The sequence below is a fragment of the Aulostomus chinensis genome, chromosome 15, assembly GCF_037954235.1.
Source record: "Aulostomus chinensis isolate RoL2024-O1b breed Wild chromosome 15, RoL_Achi_v1.0, whole genome shotgun sequence".
Classification (NCBI taxonomy): domain Eukaryota; kingdom Metazoa; phylum Chordata; class Actinopteri; order Syngnathiformes; family Aulostomidae; genus Aulostomus; species Aulostomus chinensis.
Window position 1 is genome coordinate 16,513,656 of NC_141334.1, and position 22,855 is coordinate 16,536,510.

At 40.5% G+C, this 22,855-nt stretch overlaps 1 protein-coding gene across 1 annotated transcript in view; it reads right to left on the reverse strand.

Moving 5' to 3' along the window:
- pcdh1a (protocadherin 1a) overlaps nt 1-22,855 on the reverse strand; it is an 89,454-nt gene that overhangs the window by 58,537 nt on the left and 8,062 nt on the right. Inside the window, exons 2-3 of the mRNA XM_086227242.1 lie at nt 21,434-22,248; nt 18,973-21,156 (exon numbers count right to left, since the gene is read on the reverse strand). Of these exons, the coding sequence (XP_086083368.1) occupies nt 18,973-21,156; nt 21,434-22,228 (2,979 nt within the window). The 5' untranslated portion in view covers nt 22,229-22,248. The remainder of the gene's footprint in view (nt 1-18,972; nt 21,157-21,433; nt 22,249-22,855) is intronic.

The following is a 22,855-nucleotide window of genomic DNA, read 5'->3' on the forward strand; positions in this document are numbered from 1 at the left end:
GCATTTCTAGAGATTGCTAGGGGCAGTCTGGCGCTCACGTGATACATTCCTACCGCTATCAACTTATAGTGGCTTTTACATTTCCAATGGACTATCAATATTAACACATTCACTTTCCTTAACTCCTACCCCTCCTTCACAGAACCTGCAGAGCATTTCCTACTGGATGTTAAACAGCCAACATGACTCGAACAATGCACCCACAATAAACGCAAGATAGAGAAACGAGTCTCTTAAGGTATTAGGGTGGCCCGAAGCCTTTATCTTATCAGGTTTCAGTCCAATACACAGGGGAATGGGGGCGGGGACTAAAGGAAGCCAAGCAATTAATTGTCTTCTCTGCTTGGCATCTCATTTCAACACCCCAGAAGGTCTATTACAGGAGCAAGACAGTCATTAAACCTCAACAATAATCACTGCTGAGCTATGCCTTCATCCTTTGTGCTACTTCAGTGTGTTCTGCTTAATGGCACTCAGCTATGACAGTTCCCCTCAAAAGCAATAAAATTTTGATACATGCGAGGCAATTCATGGTATTTTGATACCATGTTAGTTGCATTGGTGACATGAAACAGAAGCTTTGAGGAAATGATTGGGTGCTATAGTATCGGTCTACCTATGAAATGGACCGGTTATTCCATGATGAGAGAATGAAGAGGGACTTCTTCAAATGCAAAAAAAAAAATAAAATTCCGTGCTTGCCTGCTAACAGAGCGAAAGAGAGGAAGAAAAAAAGGGGGTAATATGGGGCGGAAGAGAAGCGAAAGAGCATCACAGGAAGTACAAAAGAAAAGTACAAAAAAATGTAGGGCAGAGGGAAGTGAGGCTGAAAAAGAGCTTGGTAGGTGAGAAGGAAGAAGATGGGGGTTGAGGGCGCTCAGGAAGAAAATGGTGTGGTGGGGAGGAGGGGGAGGAGGAGAAGGGGGGCGAGACTAGACTGAGGGTGAGAAAGGAGTTTGAGAGGCATAAAACTGGCAGTTGGGGAAGAGGAGATGGTTCATTTGTCACTGTCAGATCAGTTTGTTTCTCCTTCATAACTGCAAGGACAAGATCTGGCCCCACAACCCAGCCCCCCGATCCTCCCCATTTTTAAGCCAACCACCCATCACCATCTATCCTCCGACCGCTGCCAGCACCTGCCCTCGCTCCTATCACTGGAGGTGAGGATGCAACCCATGCTACAATGAACACTGTACACACAGTTTCGTCTGCCTTTGTGGACATGCTCATTGAGCTTAATCGAATGTATGTCCCAGTAACAGTAGCAACCTATAGCCTGGAGAAAAATCAGCCTTCCAAAAGCACGCCTGGATTAGCATTTGCTTTAAAACCAAAATAATATGTAATTAGGGATCCCCATGCAACTGTACTGTCCTCTACGTAGATGAATGTTTGATTTGGGCTGAACATTTCATAAATGTCTTGCTTTCCTCTCTCTATACTGTATGTACCTACTGCAATGACGCAGAGGCAGCATGCTGATATAGCATTCCTGGATGCATCACAGGCAGAATTCAACCACATTTTATTGGCTCAGTGTCTTCCTCAACCTGGGCTCTGTAATGAGCACTGCTTCCCCAGTAAAAAAAACAACAACACAAAAACACAAAAACAAAATATATCACTCAGTCAGAGGTTCACATATTGTAAAGTCAAGAAGCGCCAGTGTACCAGGAATTCCTGCAGCATCTTTGACCACATGTAATTAACTAAATTGTCTGTTTTTGTTGGATAAGTCTATAATTAATCCACTTAACATCTTTGTTTCATCTGTTCATGATCTGACAAGCGATTTAGTTTCCAAATAATAAAAACGGCCATGACTCCTTCCATCTTATTCTAGAAGCGCGTCCTCACAGACCCTCCGCTGCCTTATGAAAGCAAAACTATTCATTACTTGTCTTCCTGCCGCAATATAATCTGTAAATTCCGCCCTTTTTACTTTAATTTCTTTTCATCATTCTTTCACATTGCTTGACATTAATATATCATGGATGATTTATTCAACTCCTTTATCTTTTATTTCTCAGCAAACTTCTCCATTCCTTGGTATATTTTAACATTTGCGAACAGACAAAACTCAATTCAGCTTTATGTGGCAATCCCACAGTTCATGGAATAGCTAACACTGTGCGACATCTACTTTTATTCTGTACGCGTTCAATACTGAGATAGGGTTACAAGACTGGGATGAGCATGTGGAGGAGAAGATTGGAGAGTCAAAAGTGGCTTAACACATGCAGGGAGGGGGGCACGGGGGGGCCCTGCCAGGATGGCAAAAAGATTGTTTACTTTCTATTTTCTGTTTGACAGTTAGGGGGAAGTTTTGTGTGGGTTTTTTTTTTTTTTAATCAATCCCTGGTATTGATACAGTGAGAGCTGAACTGCTACCCCACCCCCCGCCCCTATGAGGATGTCATGTGGGCAACACTGTCTTTTCCAATGAAGCCATAGATTTTACTGCTACAAATAAACAAATGAACAAATGTACCGCCCCCCCCCCCCCCCCCCCCACACACACACACAAAAAAAACATGTTTAGCCCCGCTAAAGGCTCGGGTTGTCATGTGATAAAAGAGACTATTGTGCTGTGAGGTCTGCATGTGCACAGAAGCTGCTCTGCTAAAAGTAAATCTTTATTTTGTTGACTTGCATAGTCAGGAGCACATCAAAAATAAGCAATAGGCCCACAATTTAATTTTTTTCAGTGTCTTTTATCTCTTATCTCAGAGGAAGGTCTCTAATCACAGATTGAACGGTCGCAATATTGTCATCTCAAACCCATTCATCTCCACGATTTGAAGAATTCATATTTCATAAAACAAAAATAATAATCTTGTTTTGAATCTCACTTGTTATCACCTTTTTCCATCGAGCGATTCCACATCGATCTATTTGATTTCAACGAAGCCCACAACAGCAACGAGATCATTGCTGCAGACTGACATCAATAAGCTGTTGGCCAATTAACTCAAGTCATTATAAGCAAGGCAGCTTTGCAAGTTCAACTTTTATTTTCCTAGAGTTTTAATTCACTTATCAGGTTCTCAAGTAGTTTGTCCGCAAATTATATTGAGAGACATGGTGTGAGGAGGAGGAAGTGATAAAAAAAAAACATGCCAGAGGATTAAGGGAGCAAACCATTTGTCAAATGTCACTCGAGAAATGCTTCTCCTCTGGAACACTATGAGCAATGTGTTTCAAGCGTGTTTTCACCTTGTGAAATTAATGAATATAGTTAGACTGAAAAATACACCTAATTTTTGATTTAATTTAACTTTTTTTTCTACTATAGGATTATGATGGATTTCAGTGCCATGTAAACCTTTATGGGCGAACCTAAAGAAATGGAGGATAATCAAGCATAATCCTACACGCCGGGAGTCTACTCAGAGCTGTCAAGCAGCCAGGAAATTTACAACTAAAGCAATGGATGTATATTATAGTGACCATAAGGGCATTCGCAGAGTGCAGGCCTCACCCAAGGTCCATGTATTATTTCCTGGGAGATTAATGAAATTGTCTGCCCCAAAATTTAATGGGTTCTTCCTTGGCCTAGGCTTCACCCGCCCACAAAGTTTCATGAAAGTTGGCCAAGTAGTTTTCATGTAATCCTGGTGACAGTCGGACCGACAGAGACACGACAATGAAAACAGAACCTGCTTGGTGGCGGAAAGCATTGTGTATTGTGTGCGGAGTTCATAAATTTCAACGATTCAACATTTTAGTTACAGCGAAACAAAAATTAAATAAAAAAAAAAAAACGGACAAAAATGTCAAAAAACTGTCAGTGTATCTTTTAGTTTCCAGTTTGCTGCTCGTACTGTTGCATTGCAAAAAACAAAAAAAAAAACAACAACAACAAAAAAAACCACAAGAAATTAATCATAACCCCACAACAGTTTGTCACAAAGAGAAATGTTTCCCCGGAGCTAATTAAAAGCCATTCATTTGGCAGTTCTCCAGAACTCCTCTTGGCAAACTTTTGGATTGATGTGTATGTGCGGATGTGACACATGGTATTACTTTAAAACTCTGTACACACATTTGTAGCTGTTTTGACGGAGATTAAACATCATGGAAACATCCCAAGACACCAAATGGTCGATGTCAGGAGAAAAGCACCAGACCAAACTATCTACAGCCAGGTCTGACTTTCACCGTTGACTCGAACAAGGATTTCAAATTTTAAAGTCACTATTAAAAACACAAACAAACAAAAAAAAAAAAAAACAATAAATAAATAAAATATGTCTGCCCGTGGAAGATTTGGGTCAGGCTCATCAGTCATAATAAACAGTGCACCAATCAGATGAGCACTGAAAACTCACAGCTGCGTGCAATTGTTCCAATCCAATGAGGGTGAAAGAGCTGACATTTGTGGAGGAGAACGCTCAGGCGCTAACAAAAGAGGGAGGGAGATCTCAGCCGGGATCTGTTTAAGCTCAATAATGCTTATGCTAATTACATTCTCATGATATCGTGCATTGTGTGCTGCTTTGCTAACTAGAAAATAATATGATAAGTGAATAGTTAAACCAGCTGCCACCAGAAATCACCGATTTCAAATTGTGTGTGTGTGTGTGGGGGGGGGACTGATGAGATTACACTTCAGAAACTTTTTGCGATTGTAGCACACGTTGTTATTATTAAGCGTTTCTGACACAAGATAGATAATGTTGTTCCAATGACGAGTCAAAAAGGATTTACACCATCTGTAAGTGTGCATCTTTGGCTGACTGGCCTTAAAGGTGTCTGTGGGCTCGAGCACTTCCCTAATGGACCTTAATGGGTTTTATGGTGCACTGCAGACTTCTAATAGGGCAGCGCGTCTGATGGGGATGCTGCACTTGGGCCCTCCTGGGTTCTGTCTAGGTTCCTAATGTGACCTGAAGATGAGAATACATAATGTATCAGAGTTTCTCTAAGTCAGAGGTTAATGCAGAGTAAAAGAAAGTGGAGAATACCAGGAGTGAGGAAACAGGGAGATGCAAGGTTATGAGAATGTGTAATAGCAACAAAAAAAACAAACAAACAAAAAAAAACACACACATGCACACGCAAAAAGAAGTTAAAGCAGCTGCAGAGAGAGAAAAAAATACCATGGCATATTATTGAGGGACACTTTGTTGCTAAGCTGCTTATTGATAAAAGCAGTAATCTGCCTGGCAGAAGGTAAGGAGGCTGGGATGTGTGGTGATATAATATCTCTGCTAAAGGCAATGCCATCAGAAAGCTGAGCCTTCACACAGCTTTACCTAAAGGAGTTACTCATTTTATTTTATTTCATTTTTTTTTTACATAAAAGAGGGAATCTGACCATGTGCCAATTGCAGACAACGTATGAGCCGGGGGGGGGGGGGGGGGGGATAAATAAAAAAATCAGAGCAGATTATTTTGAGCCGCTGGCTTTTCATCAAGTGATTTCATCAGATTTGATCATCAATAGCGGGAGACCATCACTCTTTAATACGTAGAGCATCGCTTTAATTATTTTCCCTCTACATCAAAGAGCGAGTCAGCATTGCTCGGCATTTCGACCATGTCAACATGGTTGGGGTTGGCTGACATGGCTGGCTGCACAGAAACACCCATTACAACAGCTATTCACTTTAACTCACTTCATCCGTCAATCAGTACAATGTTACATTAATGTTTGAATGTGTAATTACTAGGCTACATTAAAGCGGACACGGGAAATTAAAAAAAAAACTGTTCATTAGAAGTTAGAGGACACACCAGGACAATTATCTATTTACCCTTCTGTTCTTCATCTGTTTAGACTGTACTTGCCCATGTGGAGAAAGCTGCTGAAATCTGTTCAAAACACATTTTACAATACGTCGTGTATCACATGTAATGATGTCACACTTCGTTGAAGCATGTACATGTTATTTGGCAGATCTTCTCAAAGCAAATACGACCTGATAACACATGGGAGACTCGATACTGTAAAAAAACAGTTTTCTACTCCTAATGATTTTACCCTGCTAAAAGGAACAGGGGGAACTGTGCTTATTTGCTGTCCTCCCCAGAGCCGAACAGAAAGATGTAGAACCCCTTCTATCCCCTGTGTGTTCATAAAGGAGCTGGGACCTGCTGACTGCTAGTTAGCTTAGCACAATGTGTGGTCGTAGAAGGGAAGTGTCAGCATACCTCAGAAAAAAATAATGCAGAGTATGCTCACAAGATGAGAATTAGAAAGAGAGAGAGAGAGAGAGACAAGAGGTTATCTTTTATGACATTAAAGACCTTGTAACGATGGATTCGACACATAGCCGGAACTTCTTTTCGAAAAGCACACAGTGATTTCAAGAAGCAAAATTTTTGCCAGTAAAACAAAACATTTGTTGAGGACTGGAAGTGTGAAACTTTTTGACAAAAATTAACTTTGTAAGAGATGATGAGAAAGATAACTTCTGATCCAACCAGGTCCCTGAAATGTATCTGTTTGATGATTTTTACAGGAGTATGCTAACACTTTCAATCCCCTACCATTCATTGTGCTAAGCTAAACTAGCAGGCTCACTTCCCTAAAGAAAACACAGAGGAGAGAAGTTTATCCATTTTCTTGTCTGGCTCTGGGGAAAATGAAAAATTACTGTATTCCCCCCCCCCAAAAAGTTGCTGTGTTCCTTTAAGTCTTGGAGACCAATCAGCCAAGCAGTCTAGAACAAACAGGGACACAAAATACCACTTACTGTCATTATAATACCAATTATATTCTGAATAATTATGTATTGAGTGGATACATTGTTCGATTACGGGCCTAATTTGCACTCGAGCTCAATGAAAGGCATCCTCCTGCCATTGTCAGCGCTGCCTATGTAAACCCAGATGTGCCCAATTTCCCATGTGATTGCTTTTTTTTTTTTTTTTTTTTACCTGTAACTTGCCAATAAGCTTTCACATCCACTGGTGTCGCTGGTAAAACAGCAGGAAATCTAATCTGATCGAGTCGAAATCAACGCATGAAACGGGATTTGATATTTAGGAATCAGTGTCTCTCCAAGTTTCCACAGTTAATGGGCATCAGAGTAATTAAAATGTATCCTGATAGTTAGGTGTTCCAGTCTCTAAGTGAACATGAAACAAGGCAGCATCAGAGGGGTAAAAGGAGGGTCCCAAGAAATTGCAAATATGCTGAGTACAGCAGGCGGTCTTCCGCATAAGCCTTGATTATTGAGCTGCGCCATATTTTATATCATGCAAAGCCAGATCGCACAGCTGACATCTCCGTCTACTGTAACTCAAGGTAACACACACCCTCTCCATCTGGCGAAAAACTTCAAAGGAAGTCTGGGAATGCTATATGAATATTTTTGGCCTCTATCTCCACCTGCCTAGCAGAGTTTTTAATAGCAATGAGCAGACACACAAAAAGGAAGGAGTTTAAGAATTTTGAGCAGGAGCCCACTTGACTCGCACAGTGAAATTATTGTTACGCCAATAAAAAATAAAGCACAGTTCGGGGAAGTTTAGGTTACTGTTTTAGATTCCTCTCAGTTTAGTCCAAAGTTGAAATATTTTTTTGTCTGTTATAGTTTTGTGATTGTGTCTCACAGACAATAATTAGGAATTAATAGGATGTTTAATATGTGTTTTTTTGTTTTGTTATTTTTTTCTGAAGAATATACTCCTATTTTATCATATATGTTACATATACATGTTTTTGTTTTTTGCAATATGTACTGTATTCAATTTGTGTTGCATCCAGGGCCATGATGTCAGAAAGCTATTTCTGAGCAACAAAAAATGTTTGTCTCTCCATAATAAGAGGTTCAGTTGGTTGCAGAGGCATTGGCAGGCACAGCACAGAAAAACTTCTTAATTCTAATGTTGAAATTAATTTTCAAAAAGCTTGTATTCAACGAAATGAAACAAACAGACACACTGAGAACTCAAAACTGCAACCCAAAAACAAATTTTCAAACTACTGCCAAAAAGATTTTGAGAAAACTAAAATATGAATTACTGCAGTGAATTGTATTTGATTGCTATAATTGTTATCCTAATTATTTTGTGATTAAAGAAACATCAAATGAAACAATTAAAAAATGCACTTTTCCATTTTTATCACGTCTTTCTGTTAATTGTTCGTTCATCTCTTGATTGATATGTCAAACAGCTCAGTGTCAGAGTCTTTTTTAAACGATTTCCTTGTCTGTTCTATTCCTGTAAACACAGTCGTACGTGCGATGACTCATCCTATATTAGGAGGCGGGTGCTGATTCAGTGAATATGCTTCCTCTGTTTTTGTTTTTTTGGTCCTCAAAGGGAATTACTACACAACTCAGTATCCTGAACTGCAAGGATGAAATTTCTGATTGGTGGACTGCCCTGTTACCATGGAAATGTTCATCAAACTTGACCGTGTCGGCCATTTTGAGCTCCCCCAGTCCCCCCGACTGTTTGAGAGGAACCTCGCTGCAGAAACTTCACTTTTGTGTGAAATGTTCTAATATTTTGATATAATATGTTCACTGACATCATTGACAAGTTAATTAAGAACAAAAAAAAAAGGTTAATTGCTGACAAAATATAGTTATTTTGATAAATATTGGGTTGGGAACCTTGTTTGCGAAACCTTAAGGGGTGAGTACTTCCTCAATTCTTAAAACAACAGTGTACACATTCTTGAATCTGCCCTTTTCTCTGTTTTCCTGTTAACGTTGTGCACCTAATCAAATGTTTAATGTTCACAATTCAAAATTGATATTGGTGTCCATCCATCCATTTTCTATACCGCTTATCCGTTTCGGGATGTGTGTGTGTGTGTGTGTGTGTATACTGTATGTGTGTGGGGGCAGCTAGGCGGGGCTCACCCTGGACGGGTCACCAGTCCCAACCATCGCAGGGCCATCGGGAGCAATTAGGGGTTCGCTATCTTGCTCAAGGATACTTCGCCATGGTCACCGGGAGAAGCGAGGATCGAACCAGCGACCTTTCGGTTACTCGTTGGGAACTCTACCTCTGAGCCATGCAGCCCCCGTTATTAGTGTAAAACTCCTTAATATTTCCATCAGGAATCTGTTGAATCATAACTGTAGGAATTGGGTGGGTGGTGGGCAACCACATTTTAGCTTTACCGACTTGAACCGGTTGATAAACACTGGATAAATAGTTTTAAACGTCTTCCAACTCTGGTAAAATTACTTGATTCGATATCAAAAATGATCCATTTGTTGTTAAAAGTCTTTTATCTATTCACGTTCAAGTTAGCTGATGGTTAACCGGAGTGCATATTCACCTTTACACTATAAATATCTGTCAATGACCATGATAGTCCTTCCTTCCTACTTTACCAAAGACATGTAAATATAAAGATTACAATGAATATTTAAATGTAAATTATGCTCTGGTATTGGTTTATATGGGCCTTTAACGCGGGATATATTTAGACTGACACCGACACAAACAATCACCAAGGCTTTTATATATCCAATAGCCACATCCAAAAAAAACAACAAAAAACTATTATCCATTGTATCTATTAGCAAAAGTAGTTCAAACACAAATGTGAGGTAAAGAGCAGCCTGCAATATTCCAAGAGCAGCAACTTTAGTGCTCCAGAGTTAGAAAAGCTCAGGAAGGACTCCATTCATCTGAATAAATTACAAACTCATTTTTTGAAGGTTTCACTTGTACTGTAGGTGTACGGCGTGTGGATGCAGATATTGGATTGCAAATAGCCTGCAGATTGCAATGCCAAAATTTAGAAGGAGTAAGTTTCTGTGATGAATAACACACCAGGAAAGGAAATGAGTAAAAAGGAGAATCAGTTGGCAACAAGATTTTCATATTTTGATATACAACTTTTACATTATTATTTTTTTTTTATTTATTTATGCATTCATTTTCTAGGAAACTTTCTGTGAACATTCCAATGTACCCCTGTTCCAGGATGTGTTAGGAATACCTTATTATCTTGTAACTTAATTAATGTCCCAAGAGAAAGTTGCCAGTTCAGTCTTCGTGTTCAGCAATCCTAAACCAAACGAAATTAGAGGCACACAGTATTTAAAGGCAGCGCCTCAGCAGAAAGTAATGAAATGGCTCCGGATTCTATGGCTTCATTTGTTATGGGAAAGAAAACAAGTCGGGATGGGAGCAGCTCAAAGAAGCCAGAGGACCCTCAACACTGTGATGCATTTTGTGTTTTCTTAGCATGCAGAAGACATATTGCTATTCTGATTATACAATCTGTTCCCATGTGGTATTATCTCAAAATCATACCTTGCCAAAACTGCATTATGTTTTGTTTTGTGTTTCTCTCTCTCTCTCTCTCTCTCTCTCTCTCTCTCTGTCACTCTCTCTCTCTCTCTCCAGTGTTCAACGGCATGCACGCAATTTTCTGTATATTTATCTCTGATACGGTTTAATTCTGTCTCAAGCGTGTATGTGCTCTGTTAGTGTTAAACACCGAATGCAATCACAGCTCAGCTAAAAATACGAGCTCACAGCGCCTGCAGCACTGCCTCCCTCTCTTTTCTCTTGTTCGGTTTCTAAAATGTCATATTCATGTCTCTGTCTTGTCTCAGTGTTTGCTCATATATGCAGTTCTTGTCCTGCCCACTAATTCCTTGTGTCCCGACTCTGTCTTCCAAAACTGCTCCTCATCAGTAATTAGTCCAAGGCTGCTGGTTGTCATGTTACTTCATATTTCTGCTCTAGTAGCCAAGCCATTCCTCTTCTTCGGTCGTGTCTTGAGAAAGCTTTTCTTCTTTCCCCTCTGAACAGTACACCTGAAAACAATCTCCTTTTGAAGGCCTTAAGTCTGAAATTACCTCACCTAGTAAACTTTCCGTGCACCACAGCCTTGCTTGTGTACTTGGACAAGGTCAGATATTGGATTTTACTATTGGGGGACACCAAAGTTACAATCTAAAGTTACTTTTGAAATATGTGTATGTAGATGAAAACATGTTTTATCTGTATTTAGTGATATTTGGGCAGCACGGTGGTGCAGTGGTCAGCACTGCCGCCTCACAGCAAGAAGGTTCTGGGTTTGAGTCCCGGCTCCATCACAGGATCTTTCTGTGTGGAGTCTACATGTTCTCCCTGTTCCTGTGTGGGTTCTCTCTGGTACTCCAGCTTCCTCCCACAGTCCAAAGACATCAAGAGGGGACGAGGCTGATTGATACTCTAAATTGACCGTAGGTGTGACTGTGAGTGTGAATGGTTGTCTGTCTCTATGTGTTGGTCCTGGGATGGACTGGTGACCTGTCCAGGGTGAACCCCGCCTCTCGCCTGAAGGCTGCTGGATAGGCTCCACCCCCCCGCCACCCTTAAGTGGAAGAAAATGGATGGATGGATATAGTGACATTTGATACAGTTTGGGAATTTTATCAGCATTTTTTAATATAATAAAATAATTAACAGTCAAGACTGCCAAAGCCTTCCAGAAATGCTCTAATTATTTAACTCTGTTGTCAATCTTAAATACTGTTGAAATTTAGTTTATTTTTAGAAGTCAACTTTTATTTTTTAATTCAACCAAATATCACAAATGCGCATCTGACATTCTCAACAACAAAAATCAAAATACGATTGACAATTGGTCTATAGTTCTGTCATGATAATTACAACGCTTGCAAAGAGATGTCTTGTCTCCGAACAAAACTTTAACCACAAATAATTAATTCAATAAAAGGAATTCCGGTTGCAATTAGAGGGAGCTAAAATGAACCGAACCACTCTGAGGCCTATGAGGGGTAGATACAAGCTTTCAAAACATACACATTGGCCATCCATAACCCAGAGTATTATTATATCAGTCATTTGTGTTTGTGCATTTGGGTGTAAATCTTGATCGCGAAAATTTGATTGAGCCAACTACTTTCCCACAATTTACTTTTCCTGTGGTAGATGCAGAAAAATAGAGATGAAGCATGATGCACAATAACAAAGTCCACAGTATGCATTATTTTATACACCCATGGTATGTGCTTTCTCCACTAGAATAAGATTTCCAATTAAAACTTACTCCAACCTTTGAAAGCTGCCTCCAGAGAATCTGCTCCTGTCATCTTTATGACTATGTTTGATCCAGCCATGCCTTGGCTCCATCAAATACCATATATTCATTACTGGCTCCTAAAGCAGCCTGTCAGTTTTTGTTACAATGTCAGAAAAATCCCCTTTAAATAAGCCAAAAATAATAATTGTCTTTCAACATTGCTTTTTTGTTGTTGTTGTTGTTATTGTTTTTTTCAAATTATTTATTAGACTTTGAGTGAACTTGCGAAACTTTGTTCTTACTCACTGTGTTTCTAAAATTACACTATAAGCAGATTTTCAGTTGTGTTATACGCAGTGTTTAAATGCCGCTGTTAAACTTTCACTCGTGGTATTTAACTGATTTTCTGGCCACATAAAAGCAACAGAAGCAAGTCCTTTGGGCTGAGATGGTAAATTTTCTTTACACATCTAGAAGTAGAAATTTCTAATGCAGACAAGAACACGCCAGTTTTTGGGGATGCATTTGTCAACGTTGCAAGACAACATAGATACCCTTCCCTCCTCTGTGTGTAGATTCTGCTTCCTTTCCCGGTTTCCTTTGAGGGAGCAAAGCAAACACATTTCCATCCGCTACCATCCATTGTGCTAAGCTAACTAGCAGTGGGTCTGAGCTCCCTAATGTAAACACAGAGGACAGAAAGGGTATCCATCTTCTCGTTCAACTAAAAGTTGTTGTGTTCCTGTAACTGTCTCAGTAATAATAAAAAAAAATACTTTAACTTTTTAAAAAAAAAAAATGAGGATAATTGTATCTCCAGCATGTCAAAGTCGCTCACAAGCTGGCTCCAGGCATGCTAGCATTAGCTGCGGCTACTGCGTGGCACTATTCTTTACTTTGTGACTGTCACCACAGTTGCAACAGTTTTTGGCTCGCAAGTGTCTTGACTTGATAGTAACTCCTTCACTCTCTAATTTGGCACCAATTGACATAATGTACGGTGTAAACAGTCTGTTTTACTCATGTAATACCCTTAACAGTACTGATGGCAGAGCAGAAAACTATCCTATGGTTTTGGAGGAAATTAACAGCTAGTTTCAATCCACCTGGTAGATGTGAATAAATACTTGGTCTCCTTTATCTTTTTTGTTGTTGTTGTTGTTGTTGTTTTCCTTTTGAAAAAGCTGTTTGGATCCAAGCAGATTAAATACAGTAAGTTTTCAGAGCCTATATTACCTTGATTACGGTATAGCTGATTAAAGATGCGGTTAATTGTACATTATGAAAGCAATAACCATGGAATTTAGAGTCATTAGTTCTTTTAACATTATGCACATTATATATGTAAGCGCGTGTGTGTTTATAGCATCCATGCACACCCTTGAAAACGGTGGGTTTTCCGTAGGGATTTATACAAGTTATACAAGTGTGTGCAGTATTGCTCAGAGGTATTATTTTCAGATTATTAAACTGCATTGATTACTAAATATTGTAAGCAGGTTTGACAACCCAGGCAGCTTCTAACAGTACAGGCAACTCATGAAAATTCTGTTTTAAGGACCTGAAATGGTGACAGTCATGATGGATGGATTAAACCTCCATGCTTTAATGCAGTCGGAGAAGTTAAAGAAACTATCACTGCTTCTTTACTGCACTGTCCTTCCCTTTGTGGTTAATCAACCGGGGAAAATATGTGGTGCGCGTATACAGAAAAGGTGATTGGATGATGAGATAGGAACAGGTACAGGAAAAATGCCAGCTGCATTCCTTCCTTAGCCACACACTGAAATGCGGGTGACAAATTTCCAAATATGTTTTGGTTTCACTGGTCTAAGGAGAGCATAATGTGTCAGTCTTGTAGAACAAGTGCGAATTTTGCTGCAGGGCCTGTCCGTAAAATACACCTCTGCTGAGTTCAAACAGCGGTGCAGGGCTAAATTGGGCTAATCCCAGCTCAAAGGGATGCCTAAAGTTCACAAAGTGTGAGTCTTCTTAATAATGGGGCAGGTTAATTAAGACTCACTGACTCAGTCTATATCCTTTCCTGCTCTGAGAATCCACTGGCTTGGCTTTAGGGAACTGCAGGCAAGGAATGGAGATGAACATGTAGCCTATGGTTCGTTTCTGATCAAGTATTTTAATAGCATGATATCAAAAGGTGAAATTGCAGCTTTTCAAGAGGTCAGGACAGCTATGTAACATAGAATTCTCAGCATTTCGTGACGTGTTTTTTGCTCAAACGTGCAATTCTCATTAGTGTGGTGTGAAAAAAGGGTGGCAGTTCTTAAACCCAACAGGGCTAATTATTACGTCTAATTGTCTTATGCGAGTCACTGGTTTCTAGAGTAACCATGACACAATATCACACATTCAAAAGGTGACAAAGCAGAGCTGGAAGAGAGAGGCTGTATATGTGTACCAAACTCCAATTCATTTTGAAAATATACACATTGCAAGATCATTTATGTATATAATGATACAGCAGTTGGTTATAGGCATTTATTCTCTACCATCAACAACGCTGTAAATATGAATTAGCTGCACAAATTGGGAACAGAATCAAAATAAAACTCTCTGATGATGGCTTAGCTTGATGGATTACCAAGAAGAAAACATACAATGTTCCCACTTTAATGTATTATTTCCAACACAAGCGGAAGCAGTATGAAACCACGTTTAAGGTCCTTAGTCAGCAGTAGAAAGCAGAGAGCTGGCTGTGTTTAACATCTAGATGTAATTTGGGCTTTTGTGATGGTACATTAGCACTTTGAAAGGCTTTTTCTTGCCAAACAAAAAAGTTCAGAGACATCGGAAGATGTCAAATCATTTCACACTCCCAGTAAAATGAAGATTTAACCCCCAAAAAAATGTTTTTTTTCTTAAATTGGTTTCAATCTGGTTGTTGATCTTGGATGGTAGAAGTCATTTGTATCAGCTTCACTTGGACCTTTTGTTATTCTCTTTAGTCAAGCTTTGTCCATGATTCTGAGTTGTTGCATTGGTTCTACAACTCTAGTTGAACGTCTAATATGTCCAAGCCTACTGCTTAATATTTTGGAAAATACATTTTAGCAGAGTTGTATATTTTTCATTTGTAGTGAAGCAGTAGCAGTATATTGGTTGTGATGTATTATTTCCCAGAAAACTCATTTCAGGAATTTTCTCCCAAAGTGGGTTAATCTAAAGCAATCAAAGGAGTACAAGTTTTGATGTAGGAAACTAAACAAATACAGTTTAGCACTTATAGCTGGCAAATGCTGAGATAATATTATGATTAGATTAGCATCTCAACAGCTTGTTTGTATCTTGGCTCTCTTAACAAGTCACTGTTGAGTGCAGATGTATGAAAATATTTCACCGAGGTTTGCGAATCAAATAGATAAATATTGTAATGATAAATTAATCAATACGCACAAAATATGTATAGAGATAAGCAAGTATAAGGGGGTCGTATGCGGTATCTAGTGTCATATTAGCCTGGTATGTTTAATAAATGTATTTATTGCTGTATATATATTACCCGAAGTTTGACACAGTCCATTCATTTTCTATACCACTTGTTCGTGATCAGTGACCAGGCTTCTCTGATTTCTTTGCCTCTCCTACAGTTTTAGGCCAATGTGGGACTGCGCTGCTGGTTGACGCAACACAGGGAACGACTTTGCAAATCCTTGCAGGTAGAACATCAAGCTCACATTCCTTTTCCTTCTTGGTGGTAAATGCGATATTCTGATATAGTTCTGACAATACTGTGGTTAGGGGCTGGTACATTAAAGACTTGGTTAGATTTATGGAAAAAAATCCTGTTTTTAGTAAATGAATAAATGACAGCTGCAAATGTCCTGAAGTATCGCCCCCCAAAAAACAAAAAACAACAACAACACTGAAATAAACCACATCCTATGTCCCCAGAAACAGGGTTGCAAACCCTCACTCTTGGCTCGCAAGAACTGATGTTATACAGGAATGATCGGAATTCTTCCTCCTCAGTAGACATGAATACCAACAGTGACGGGAACAGCAAGTCAGTTTGGTGTAGTAATGATAGTAACAGCCACACTAGAGCTACGATATAAAATGTGTTCAGTATGCATGTTTCACAGTACACTGTTAACTGGTACATGCACGGTGACATTATGAAGCAGACCCTTGTCCACCTCCAACTCGTACCCTCATCGACACCTTGAATAAGGTACCGTTCGGACTGCGTTGACGCCTATACCGGTACTTATCAGCTATAGTTTGGTCTAGAAAGTAAAGACATGACATGAAAAGCTACAAAACAAATTTAATTAATTGTATTTTCTGCCACGAGCTGAGTAACTCAATGTCTCGTCTGACTTGTCAGGTGACAACATAAAATGACCTTTAACAAACTATTCATAAGGGATGGGTCAGGAAAAAAATAAAAATCAAAGAATCACGTGGATATTGTTGAACTGAAATCTTTTTTCTTTCTTTTTTTGTTTAATAGGAGTTAGGTTGGTTTCTGAACAAGGGAAGTACACCTTCAATAGCAACCCGATCACGTACCAGAACCAATTAACCCTGGAATAGCTGGAACTGAATAGCTCACAAATGCACACATGCTTAGTGTTCTTTGTATAGCTTCTAAATCAGACCTCGTTCTTTTGTTGAGCACTGTCCCAGATTTTAACCAACAATAGACTGAAGCTCATAAGTAAACTGTCTTTAATTACAGCCTGAGTTTGTTGTAGAAGAAATTATGTTGCAGATGAGCCCAGTTCCATCAGCAGCAGTGCATCAAATCCTTCGACTAAAAGAGTCATAAAAGAACAAAAATGGTTATAATTTATGCACTCGTAGTCCATAAACTGCAAGCTGCAAGTTTCAGACACAATATCAAGCTCGGTACAACCCCTAGACACCTCACTACAATCCCAGTGAAAAGCCATCCTCGAGTGTAGCTCAGTTAATTAAGGCAAAGGGCACCACTCTACATCTGTCACATCACTTGGAGTTTACTTTAATTATATATTTTGGTCAATCTGTTCTTCCTGATGTGAGCGTGGATGCCATACATGAGACAACATCTGCAGAGGTATGTCACATGAGCTTCAACATCTGTTAGTGTTTTTACTCAGCCTGTCAATCACTGAGTTATTTTTCATAGGCATTTATGTTATCATATTGAAAAACTGCAAACAATGTCAAGTGCTGAACGTGTACATCTGTGCAGCATTTGACAATTAACGCTGCCTTCTTAAGAAGCAAACACACACACACACACACACACACACACACACACACATGTGGTTAGAAGTGAATTTGTAGCCTAATGCTGTCCATCAAGGAGACGGCAGTGACTGTTCTCTAAACTGACTCCACCCACAAAGGCTTGTGATCACCTCACATGTCAGCCAGCATCTGCTGAAACTGCCAACCAGCCAACTGCGAGACTGGCTCTGAAGATATCTCCACACAAAGTGTGTCATCTACTTGTGGTCAGAACTCAGCAACATGTTTTCCAATTCTTTTCTTTTCTTCTGTCGCTAATTTATATCTGGCGCATTTTATCAGCAGTCTAAGAGAATGTCAAACTGTTTTGTATGTATGTCAGAGCAATTTGATGTATGGGAGTGTTCCGAAAGCCTGTGGCAGTTTGCTTTTGGATGAAAATACATTTTATATATCAATACTTTTCAATACAGAGTGAAATGCATCATCTGAATATTACATTGTTGGAACTATCTATCTGTGTAATCCATAATTACTCTTTGCCAGAGTGGTGGAAAATAATTATTTGACGTTTTTTTTTGTTTTGTTGCAGGCAGTTTTTGGTTTTATTGGACTTGTGTGACACTTTAGGACATTCTACTGATACTGGGTGGTTCCCCCCTTGGATGAGTTCAGTAAGCCATTTACTCAAATGGAGGAGAGTATAGCTGTTTTAATAAACATGGGATCATGACATCTGGGCACTTTGCTGCACTTCAAGGAACATTACACAGTTTAAAGGCGGTGTTAGTCCATCTTATCCCCTCTGCACTTACACACAAAGACACACACACACACACACACACACACACACACACACACACACTCACTAGTGTAGTCCGAGACACACATTCACACACTTGTAAATGACACAGAAACCCAGAGACATACTCGCTTTATATCCCTAGACTCTACAGTTTTTTCCTTTCGTAATCCCCTCTGAGTCTATTAATATTTCTGTTTCCATGGCGATTTAAGCCTTGCCAAATGTTGTACAGATAAGAGGAGATAAGAGCATAAGGAGCAGAAAGATAAGAGCAAGTGACCTCCAGAGATCAGAGCACAGAGGTCATGCAGAAGAGCAGACGCAAGTCACTGAGAAATGGACTCCTCGCTGTCCAACTCCACTACAGAGCCAATGGAAATGAAAACTGCATATGAAGGGCTATCTAGGTTTAGCACATACCTGTTAATGATTTTTGAGGCAACTTCCTCTATGTATCCAATTTCATCCTCCAGAGAAGTTATATAATGGGATGTCAAACATATGACAGCATGTCAATGCAATGAATAATGAGAAACACTATTGAGTTGAAACACAAGTGTCTGAAAAGCTTATTACTAGATCATCGTCAAGTAATGTTGTCCAATATCTGTCGACACATGACAGACACTGGACACTTTATGAGCAGTCCCACAGAGAATTACACTGCAAATAAGACAGATTTGACGGAAACAAATCTGTGGAAAATATGATTTTTTACCATCCAGATTGATGGCAGGACAATAACACAAAAACAAGTTATTCAAATCTGATGTCACATTATTTGAATAGATCAAAGAGTTTTGCTGTAGCTGACAGCCCAGAGTACTGGCTCCCAGTTACTAGTTCTACATAAAAATATCTTCATTCTGGAATTTATTTTTATGTCTGGAGCACTTAGAATAAGTATGAGAAATTAATTTCAGTACCTCCAGATATACATACTTTCTACATCACTTCTCTAATAGAGACCATCTAAACAGTAGGTGCATTGTGTATGGCATAACCTTACCTGTTTGTTGTACTTCGGCTGACTGGTCTTGTAGCTGTAATCTGAGTACTGGTCTGACCCAGTGGAGTTATCATCGCCGCCCGTTCCTACAAAGGTGTTGGTGGCAGGGAGGTCTTGGACAGCCTGATGCTTCTGTGAGGCTGAGGGGGACTGGGCCTGCAACTGAATGGAGGGCAAGGGGGAGTTGGAGCGGTAATGTCTGCCTATGTCAGGGCTTCCTGGTGAATAGGTTAAGGGCAGATGTATCCTGGGGCTATCATTGACTCCATCAAGGTTGAACTTCAGACTCTTCTGAAGGCTGACCTCCTCGTCTTCCCCGAGTGGTTTTGGGGACTTCTGGGGTTTTCCTTTCCTTCCTCGTTTGCCTTTGGCATTCTTTGGTGCCTGTTTGGGTGCATATAAGTCCTTTGTTTCCTTCTTGCCAGCTTGATAACCACTCTTAGTTTCTCTCTGGATGCGGTTACGGATAAAAACCACCACTAAGATGAGCATGACAACCCCTGCCACACCGGCAAGGCTTCCAAACAAAATGTTACTGCGCTGTGCAGCAAAACCATTGTCAGGATCACCGGCAATATCCCGGTCCAATGGAGTGTAAAGACTGTGTCCAACTAGAGCTTCCACCAAGCTAACATTTGAAATGGTTTCATTGACATAAATATGGACCAGGGCAGTGGCATGACGTGCAGGTTTCCCCCTATCACTCACTCGAACAACTAGACGATGTAGACCACCGTGTTTGGGAGTCATCTCCTTTGCAAGGGTAATCTCCCCACTGGAGGGGGAGATTCGAAATAATTGATAAGGGTTTCCTCCAGCAATGCTGAAGACCAGCTCTGCATTAGGACCACTGTCCAGATCTTCAGCTTCAACAATCTCCACATGGCTATCTGGGGAAGCTAGAGGTGACAACTTCCTGAAAGATGAATTGGAGGGCTTAGTGACCACAGGATCGTTGTCATTTTCATCCAGTACATTGATGGTAACACCCACATATGAAGACCTAGGTGGCTCTCCTCCATCCACTGCTTTCAGACGGAAGGTATAGCTGCTTTCCTTCTCTCTGTCAAATGAAATGCTTGAGAGAATAGTGCCTGTTCCATTTTGAACTACAAACTTCCCTCCATCAGGCTCTACAGAGAGGTGGACACGGGCATTCTCACCTTTGTCCACATCCAAGACTGTCACCATGCCGACTGGACTAAGAGGGGGCATGTTTTCCAAAACAGAAAAGCTGTAGCCACTAAGCATGAACTTGGGGTCATTGTCATTGCGATCAAGGACTTTTATCAGAACATTTGCTGTTCCTTTGTGAACAGGTGACCCTTTATCTGTTGCAGTGACCCGGAACTCATAGCGTTCTTTATGCTCACGATCAAGGGGGCTTCGGGCTCGAACTTCTCCTGTATTTGGATCTATCTCGAACAGACCTTTGATGGATGAGTCTGCCACAATATTATAAAGGAGCTCTGCATTGGTGCCACTGTCAGCATCCGAAGCAGTAACATCCAAAACCTTCTCCCCAGGTTGGTTTTCTTCAGCAAAATCGACCTCAAACAAGGTTGGGGAGAATACTGGAGAGTTATCATTGACGTCAGTCACCTGCACCTTCAAAGAGTTTGTACTTGAGAGAGCTGGATTTCCTGAATCCACAGCCACAATCTCTACTCGGTAATCCCTAACCCGTTCGAAGTCTAGAGGAGTGGTGGTCTGAAGGAAATATTTCCTCTTATTGTCACTGGAGGAGTCGCTGGCAGGGCGAAGCTGGAAGGGCACATCTCCTGCTACCACACAAGTCACCACAGCATTCTCACCCTCATCTCTATCAGACACTTGCACCAAAGCGACAGCTGTTCCAACTGGCATGTCTTCTGAAATGTTAGCCACACCTTCGCTGTGGGTCACAAGGCCAATACCGCGTATTTCCACTGCTGGAGCATTGTCATTCTGGTCAGTCACCTCAATGGTCACAAATGTCTTAGAGCTTTTCGGTTGAGGACCCTTATCCCTTGCCACCACATAGAAGGAAAAACTGCTAATTTCCTCTCTGTCTAGTGGTCCTTTGACATAGATAATTCCAGTGGACCGATCAATTCGTAAGAGTTTCGGCACTGGGTCTCCTGCTTGGTGAAGTGTGTACTCAATTTCTCCATTAGGGCCCATGTCAGAGTCATTTGCTTTGACCTACAAATAAAAGGAAAAGGTGTGAATTTTCTGCTGGGGTGGCATTAAAGAAAGACAGTGTACGATTATCTCCACTAATCATTGGCCAGTGAATGAATTAATTGATGACTGATCACTTCAAAGCACAGAACTTTTTTTTAATGTTTTTTTCACAAATTGGGATGGAGAGAAGTTAAAATGAAAACAGATAATATTGAGGCTATTTCTTTTATGATATTTGTGCAGTTTCATTGGATGCAGGAAGGATTGAAAATTTCTATACTTATTACAGTCTTACCTGCAACACAGAGTGCCCCACTGGACTATTTTCCAACACTTCTGCCTCATACGTCGACCTTTCAAACTTCGGTGAATTATCATTGGCATCGGTGACTACCACCCTCAGCAAAGCACTGCTGTAGCGCTGTGGGTTTCCCCCATCCACAGCCTTAATAGTGAGGTCATAGGAATCCTTCAACTCCCGATCCAGGTTGCCCAGAACGATGAGCTGTGGGAGCTTTCCACCCCTGTCGTCCGCCACTTGCAAACCAAACAGGGTTGCTGCGTCTGGCCCAGCTGTCAGGGCATAATCGCTAACCCCATTCCTGTCAGAGTCCCTGTCAGTAGCCAGAGGTATGGAGAATAGAGCCCCCATTATGGTGTTTTCAGGGACGGAGATGGTGAGCACAGAAGATGGAAACTGGGGAGTGTTGTCATTGATGTCCTGTACCTCAATTCGTCCTTCAATTAGACGTGGGCTCTGATTTTGTATCAGATCTGTCACTGATACTTCAAATTCCAGGTAGCAGGGCTTACCCTTAGCAAGCGACCGACAGTCCCTCAATGTCTCTCTGTCAATGGGGATTTCTGTGGTGAAAATATCTCCGGTCTTTCCATCAACACGAAGATAAGGGGCACCCACCTCCAGCTTGTAAAGATGACCTGAGTCTGGCAGTCCCTGGTCTGCTGCCAGGCTACCAATGAGAGTGTTGGGAGGCTGCTCCTCCTGAACCCGGTACAGGATACTGCCTTCAGTGGAGCCACAGTGCAGCACCAGGAGCCAAAACAGCACCACTTTTAAGTTCAGTTCCATTAGGTCATTAGAAGATGTGCCTGCAAAATGACAAAGAGAATTTCTGTTAAAATACGGTTTCCCACAGGAAATCATATTGGACGGTTTAACCTTGACACGCTTGGGAGCTCGATCAAACCCCACAAGCTATAATTACTTAACTTTTATTATAAGAGAAAATCACATGGCTCATATCAACAAGTCATGAGGACCAGAGTGAATCAGCCAGCAGGAAAAAGAACAGCCTTCATAGTATTGTTATTTTATAACTCAAAAGCTATAAAATGAAATACTTTGCCAATATGTTGTACAAAATCAAACAGCAAGTCTGCAAGCAAAACATAATAATTAGACAACAACAACAAAGGGAGAAGAAGAGTTTTAGAAAATGCAATCATGACTATACCCCAGCATGGTTTCTATTCAGTCCCAGAGCTTCAATATTGTCAATAAAAATTTCTCAGTTTCACAAATTACTGTTGAAATGAATGTAGGAACAAGAAATTATATCTTGTGCACTCACACACAAAACAAACTTCAGGGCCAAAGTGGATTGTTTCGGCAGCATAATCAAATAAAAGTGGAATACGAAATCTTGTAGATTTGCAGCCTAAGAGACTCATTATTTCTCAACACCACTAGACATTG